The 8,141-nt window shown below is 42.9% G+C and overlaps 1 protein-coding gene across 1 annotated transcript in view; it reads left to right on the top strand.

The window, feature by feature from the left end:
- Positions 1-384: 384 nt before the first annotated feature.
- LOC126190992 (ribitol 5-phosphate transferase FKRP) overlaps positions 385-8,141 on the top strand; it is a 57,822-nt gene continuing 50,065 nt past the window's right edge. The window contains exon 1 of the mRNA XM_049931669.1: positions 385-1,163. Within this exon, the coding sequence (XP_049787626.1) occupies positions 435-1,163 (729 nt within the window). The 5' untranslated portion in view covers positions 385-434. The remainder of the gene's footprint in view (positions 1,164-8,141) is intronic.

Genomic DNA, 8,141 nt, shown 5'->3' with positions numbered 1-8,141 from the left:
CTATGAAATGATTTTGCTTTTACTGAACCCTACATACAATGTGTCTTACAGTCTCGTATGCAATTTAAAGACAAGTAGCAGCTCTGTCACCTCATTTTTCTATAAAGCATTTTTCTAAAACGAAGCTCCTGGCAGAATTTGGCTAACCTCTGCATGTTTTCCTGGTGTCCATGTCAACTGTGATAATGGATACAAGCAAACTCTCTCTTCCTACTTTTGTCTTACAAAGTGTACGTAACAGATGCGCCTCGTTCTCTAGAAATTCAAATTTTCTTCTTAATTCATTACTCGAAAAGGATGAAGTACCTCGTAATTTGCATTTGTCATTTGTTATCCAGAATGGTATTGGATGTGATAGTCTTTGGTGATATGACAGTACGCTGAAGTAAGATGTAGTCAACAAAGTTGTATATGCCCCCTCAAGCGACGGGATTATGCGAATGAAATTAGCTAGAATTGTGACTTTTTTTGTAGTGATCTTGAACGTAATAGTGCTATTTTGTATATGGAAATTATTATCAACGCTTGACAGAGGACTTTATGATTTTAATCAAAAAACTGATCTTCCTCCAAAGTCTACCAATATATTTTCAGACGATAGTATTGTCACTTTAGTAATACGAAGATTCGAAAATTTTGACAACGATGTTGTTGGAACTGTTGAATCGTTTCTACATCTTTTTCCAAATCTCAAGGTGGTTGTCATTAGCGACGTTCTTCCTTATCCACCCTTCGATTTCCGGCACTTCAATCTCTCTTCGAAAGTAAAGTTGCTGGATTTGGAACTAAGATTAACTGACAAATTTGGTGGAAGAAACCCTTTGCTACAAATTGACACAAAGTATGTTCTTTTCGCCCCGGATTCAACGCGCTTCAAAAGTAAGAGGACATTGTCCAGACTTATTCAAGAACTTAAAAGTGGTATCTACAAAGTATCTGCGGCGTCATTCTCGTCAAGGAAACCCGCAGAATGTTTGAAAGTAAGAGTAAATGTGCGGCAGTGGTATATTCACTATGCACCGTCAACAGACAACGTATGTGAAGCAGTTACCGGTAAGCACGTATTGTTGATCGACAGGCAGTTGCTCGAAAATCTGCCAGCACCGTTCTTGCTTCCATTTCCCGAGGCGCTGTACATCCAGTCTTCTGCCAGGAACGTAAAGGCAAGTCCTTATTGCTGTCAAATAGCCGCAAATGTGTCTTTAAACAAAAGATTGTGACAAATGCTCAAGCATAATTGGAAAAAAGTTTAATATTTATTGTACTTTCTTCATAGTAGCCCAAGACCTGAGCTTTGTATGTGTAATTAAATGAGCGAATGAGTTGACGTTTGTAGTGTGGTGAGAAATAGAGCTAGTTATGTTTTTCCATAGCAGCTTTCTTGTTATTATTTATTATATTTTGGTTTGCAATTATCATCTCAGTGGCCAATTACCTACACTCTGCCTTTACAATCACCTGCCAATAGTAACACAGGTTTGTAGATAATGCAGTTATCACACACTTTTGTAGATAATGCAGTTTGTGCAGTGAAGTACTATCTAGAATAGCTGCATAAATATTCTGCCTGATCATGTCAAGATTTAAATGTAGTGTAGACACTGGCAACTTGCTTTAAATATTTAGAAACGTAAAATATACCCTTCACAGAATGCTGAAAAGTAGCATCCTATGACTAAAACATCAGTGAGATGCAGTTGTGATCATTTAACTTGCACAGATATTTGAGTGTAAGTTTGCAGGCGTATGAAATGTAATGGTTTCGTAGTACCAAGCGAAGGTCGAGCAGGTGGCAGGATTTAGTGACATACTGGGAACATGGAGTCGTCATAAAATGAAGCTTGCTTATAAATCACTTGTGCATCCCTACTGGTCATTTTGTGACCACAACCAGATTTTCTGCTTTATCATTCATTTGCTTTACAACTCAACCAGATTGTCACCTTCCAATCTGACACACACTTTGGACTTTGCTACCAATCAGCCTGTCACTGCAACCATGATTTCAGGGGGTGTCCAACTCATAACATTAGCTGAACCAACAGGGTTTATTGATCATATACACAGAAGGGTTGGACGAGGTAACAGGTTTGTTTGGCTCATAAGAGCATCACAGAAATGCTGAAAAATCTGAACTGGCATACTCTCGAAGATAAATGCCAGTTATTTTATGAAAGCCTACATACAGAGTTTTAAGAGCCAGTATTAAGTGAAGAATATACACACATTTGTCATGGGGACCTCAAGAGAGAGACTAACTGCAGAATGCATTCAGGCAATCATTTTATCACATTCCTTATGCAATTAGAATGACAACTATCCTCAGTTGTATACCTCACACTGGTAAACAAAATATGTAGATGTAGATTACCAGTACAGCCTGTAAATCATTTCTTGTGATTTTGGCTCCTTATTACTAAACTGTCAAGAATGAGAGAACTTGAGACTGTTATTTTGTCAGTTGTTACTAACTGCAAAGGTCAAACAAACCTATGTGCAGTAGCATTGTTGGAGCAACTGATGAATTTGTGTCCTTTGTTCAGCCACTTTGTGGTAGAGTGTATGCTGTAGTTCCTAGTCCATGGTAGGCAAAAGGTGACTTCATCACAGAAAAGATAGTTCACTCCCCACATTAAGGGTAGATCCTCAGTTTGAAGAACAAACCAAAGGTGTTGTGGATCCACTGAATATGGAAGGTGCAGCCTGCTGTCTCCACAGGGCTACTCTCCACTTGGCATTCTGTAAGGGGATGCATCTCGTTTTCAATCCTCCTTTATATTAACATCTAAGTACCTATGCTCAGTTTCTGTGGTGACAAGCAGCTTCTTACAATGCAGTCTTTAGCAATACTGCAGGACTCTGTTATAGGGAATAATTTCTCCATCCTAATGGCCCACTTAATTTTGTGAGAAATATTGAATCTGCCAATATCACTCCCCTGCTTTGACCTGTGACAGCATTTAAATGGCGGATGTGTACCATTCATCAAAATCCAACAATGGAAAATCCAGGATGGAATGTAACAATATTAGAGAAGGAAAGTTGCTACTCACCATATAGCAGAGATGCTGAGTCGCGATAAGCACAACAAAGATTCACACAAGTATAGCTTTCGGCCATTAAGGTCTTTGTCAGCAATAGGCACACGTGTATACACACACACACACACACACACACACACACACACACGTGACTTGCACCCATGTCTGCAGTCTCAGGTAACTGAAACGGCACCGTGAGCAGCAGCACCAGTGCATCATGGGAGTGATGGCTGGGTGGGGGTAAGGAGGCGGCTGGGGCGGGGAGGGGGAGGGATAGTATGGTGGGGGTGATGGACAGTGAAGTGCTGCAGTTTAGACGAAGGGCATGAGTGAGGGTGGGGAGGGGGCGGAGTGTAAGTAGTGGAAAGGAGAGAAATAAAAAGAAATTAAAAGACTGGGTGTGGCAGTGAAATTCTGGCTGTGTAGTGCTGGAATGGGTACAGGGAGGGGGATGGATGAGTGAGGACAGTGACTAACGAAGGTTGAGGCCAGGAGGGTTATGGGAACGTAGGATATATTGCAGGGAAAGTTCCCACCTGCACAATTCCGGAAAGCTGGTGCTGGTGGGAAGGATCCATACGACACAGGCTGTGAAGCAGTCATTGAGATGAGGGATATCATTTTTGGCAGTGTATTCAGCAACAGGGTGGTCCACTTGTTTCTTGGCCACAGTTTGTCGGGGGACATTCATGCGGACAGACAGCTTGTTGGTTGTCATGCCTACATAAAATGCAGCTCAGTGGTTACAGCTTAGCTTTTAAATCACATGACTGGTTTCACAGGTAGCCCTGCCATTGGTGGGATAGGTGATGTCAGTGACCAGACTGGAATAGGTGGTGGTAGGAGGATGTATAGGGCAGGTCTTGCATCTAGGTCTATTACAGGGGTATGATCCATGAGGTAAGGGATTGGGAGTAGGGGTTGTTTAAGGATGGACGAGTATATTGTGAAGAGTTGCTCGATGGCAGAATACCACTGTAGGAGGGGTGGGAAGGATAGTGGGCAGGACATTTCTCATTTCAGGATACGATGAGAGGTAATCGAAGCCCTGGCAGAGAATGTAATTACATTACAACCAACAAGCTGCCTGTCTGCATGCATGGCCACCGACAAACTATGGGAGGTGGGAAGTTTCCTTGCAATACATCCTACGTTCCCATATCCCTCCTGGCCTCAACTTTTATTAGTCAATGTCATCAACCATACAGCCCCCTCCCTGTACCCATTCCAGTACTACACAACCATCATGTCTTTTAATTTCTTTTTATTTATCTCCTTTCCACTACTAACCCCCACCCCCATCCCCACCTTCTCTCCTGCCCTCCATCTAAACTGCAGTACTTCACTGTCCGCCACCCCAACCATACTATCCCTCCCCCAGCCTCTTTCTTACCCCCATCCAGTCGCCACTCCCATCATGCACTGGTGCTGCTGATCCCATTGTGGTTTCAGTTATCTGAGACTGCAGGTGTGTGTGTGTGTGTGTGTGTGTGTGTGTGTGTGTGTGTGTGTGTGTGTGTGTGTGTGCGCGTGTGCATGTGCGGGCGCGCGCGCACGCGTCTGTATGTGTGTCTATTGCTGACAAAGGCCTTAATGGCCGTAAGCTATAATTTTGTGAATATTTTTGTTGTGCCTATCGCGCCTCAGCATCTCCGCTGTATTGTGAGTAGTAACTTTCCTTCTCTAATATTGTTACATTTATCAAAATCCGGTGTATGTTAAATAAGGAGCGTAACAAGACTTATTGGCTCAGTTGAACCTGTTTATGCCAAACATTGACTTATGATGTAGTTTGGCATCTGACGTAACATGTCCTCAGATCTAGAACAAAACCATGACATTATTTATTTCGACTGTATTATTATTTGGACTGTAGATTGTGAAGACAGACTGATCATTACAATAGTTTGGTTGTGAGATGGAAAAGCCAATGAGTATGAAATATTAATTGCAATGACATGCTGATCTCTAGCATGCCTTAAGGTCTGATTTACATTAACAGGTAACAGTTTGGTTTGGAGAATTAGTCACTGAATGTGGCGCTGTGAGGACAATTCAGGTCAGTCGAAACACACAGGCGAGAGTCTTAAAATCCAATGCAAAACTGCTGAAGCATCTTCAACAAAGTGTTAGTTTGAAGCGCTCATGAAAAACAGTGAAGCTCCCAAATATTAAGTACAGATAGGTGATTGAAGCCTGAAATTAATAGCAGTGAGATTTTTGGGGAAGATTTAAGTATGTATTGAAAGGATAGGCAAATGGGAAATGGAGGTGGTGTGTTTGTTCCAGTAGACAAGAAACTCAAATCCATTGGCAGGCCGCTCTACAAAAAGGTGGACACCACAGATGTTAATAATTTCGGCCAGTATCCTTGCTTACAGAAGTTTCAAAAATCTTCGAGAAAGTAATGTACTCAAGAATGGTTAGCCATCTCAACATTAATGGGATACTTAGTAAATCACAGTTCGGATTTCAAAAATGTTGTTCCACTGAGACAGCAATATACAATTTCACTGTCCATGTAATAGTCTTTAAATAGTAAAATGTCACCAATAGGAGTTTTCGGTTCGACAGAAGCGTCCAATCCCATGCGTTGGCTTTGACCCGTGACGTAAGGGTGTTGTCGTGTGTGACGTCATGATGGCGCGGAGTTTGGTTTGTGAGTGGCGTGTTTGTAGATGTTGTCGTGTTGTGGTTTGTTGTGCTCTTGGGTGGTGTATTCAGGGTTTTCGTTTGTGTGGTGTAATGGGCTCAGTTTGCTTTTGCTCATTATCAAGAATTGTTAGTGTGTTGGCTGTGTTTGTACTGGAATTCATTTCAGTGAATTAACGATTTTGTGTGAAGGTTAATTTAGTGTTGTTCGCTGTACGTCGTGTGGTAATTTTAGTAAAATTAATCGGTTGTTGTTTTTGTTCAGGAATGGATATGACGGATAAAATTAACACTGCACAGGTCAAGGGAAGTGTTAGATCCCAATGTGTGGCTGTGTGTGTTGGTATAGGTATCGGGAGATGGTTTTTAGCTATATAGGCCAAAGGAAGTGTTTGATCCTAATTTATGGGATCAGAAGCTGCTGTTGAGCTATATAGGTCAAGGGAAGTGTCCGATTCCAGATGATATTGTGTTTAGTGGTATTTGGGGAGTTTTGCAATGTCGGTTTTTTCCGTCGTTTTGTGTGGTTTTGTATGGGGATGGGTGTCTAAATTTGTTTATATTTAGTTTGCCCCCACCCAAAAACACCCCATTTCCCGCACTTGTCCCATTAGTGTCATTAGGCTTTTTTGGAAAGTGTGTGTGTTTGTTTTTCGATGTATTTTCGTCCTCTTATGTGTACGTAACGACTTTATATGTGCCATATTGGAATCGTGGTTTATGGGTGTTTCTGCCATATTTGTGACGTCGTGGGTCAAATCAGACGGGCGGGATCGGACGCTTCCGTATTTCTGAATTTTCTGTGACTTGTCCAAAGTATTTGAAGGTGTGAATCATGACATTATGTTGCAGAAATTACAGTTCTATGGTATAAATGGAATAGCATATGAGTGTTTTAAGTCGTACCTACAGAACAGGATGCAAAAAGTTTCCCTAGATGGGTCAAGTGACTCTCCTCCAGTAGAATGTTCGCAGCCTTCAATCCAACAAAGAGGGCTTGTGGCTTCTCTTAGAATAGCAGCGTCCACTTGTACTCTGCCTCCAGGAAATAAAACTGCAACCTCACGATCCCTCTTAGCTCTTACTTTTCTTTCTGGTCTACTTTGACCTGCCCCCCTCCCAGGACAGCATTCCATCTCATGGGGGAGTTGTGCTGCTCATCTGGGATGATGCTGATAGTCAACCCATCTCCCCTACTTCCTGGCTTCAATCTGCTGCAGTCCGCATTTTTCTTCCTCACTTGACCTTTTCCCTTTGTACCATTTACATCCCTTTGTCATTCGGTGTCACCAGGACAGACTTCCTCCAGCTTTTGGGCAATTCCCACACACATTTCTGCTGCTTGGTGACTTTAATGTGTTCCATTCCCTTTGGGGCTCACCCAGAACCTATCAGAGAGGTGCCCTCTTGGATGACCTTCTCAGTCACCTTAACCTCATCTTCCTTAACGTGGGAGCACCCACGTTCCTTTCAGACTCCACACATACCTGTTCCCATTTGGACCTCTCCGTGTGCACTGCCCAGCTTGCCTATCATCACAAATGGTCCATTCTCTCTGATGTGTATTCAGGTGACCATTTCCTATGTGCCATCCAATTGCTGACTTGTCCCCCACTTATGTGCACACTCAAATGGCAGCTTTATAATGTCAACTGGAGGCTTTACTATTCCCTGGTGACCTTCGATGAAAAACATTCTCCCAGTTGCAATGACCAGTTAGAATATCTTAACAATGTTATCGTTACTGCCACAGAATGTTCCATTCCTCACACTTCGTCTGTACCGTGCTGTGACACAGTCCTTTGGTGGACTGAGGCATGCTGCGACACCATCCACACGCGGAGACATGCTCTCCACAATTTTAATCATCATCCTACAATGGCAGACTGCATTCATTATGAACGGTTGCGTGCACAGTATCATTGCGTTCTTCGGGATTAAAAAAAAAAGCTAGCTGGATTTCATTTACTAGTTGTTTTAACAATTCCACTCCCTCTTCCGTCATGTGGGCCAACTTCTGACTGCTCTCTGGGACCAAGGTCCATTCCCCAATTTCTGGCCTGACAGTAGCAGATGATGTCATCATGGACCCTATTGCTACTTCCAACACTTAGGGCTGCCATTTTGTGGAGAGTGAGCGCCTCCCACTATCACCCTGCCTCTCTCCATCAGAAACAAGCGGAGGTGGCTCGAGCGATCCCTTCTCTTCCCAGAATAGTCAGTGCTACAATGCCGCCATTACTATGAGGGAACTAGATCATGCTCTCGCTTCATCCCAATCCTCTGCCCTAGGGCCAGACAGTGTTAACATTCAGAAGTTGCAGCACCTTTCTCTTGCGGGCAAGCACTTCCTGCTTCACACGTACAACTGCGTCTTGGCAAGAGGCACATTACCCAGATGCTGGCGTGAAGCCACTGTCATACCTATACCTAAACCCAGTAAGGACA

Source organism: Schistocerca cancellata, chromosome 6, assembly GCF_023864275.1.
Source record: "Schistocerca cancellata isolate TAMUIC-IGC-003103 chromosome 6, iqSchCanc2.1, whole genome shotgun sequence".
Taxonomy (NCBI): Eukaryota; Metazoa; Arthropoda; class Insecta; order Orthoptera; family Acrididae; genus Schistocerca; species Schistocerca cancellata.
The sequence above is the reverse complement of the archived record's forward strand: the minus strand, read 5'-3'. Positions and strand labels throughout refer to the sequence as shown.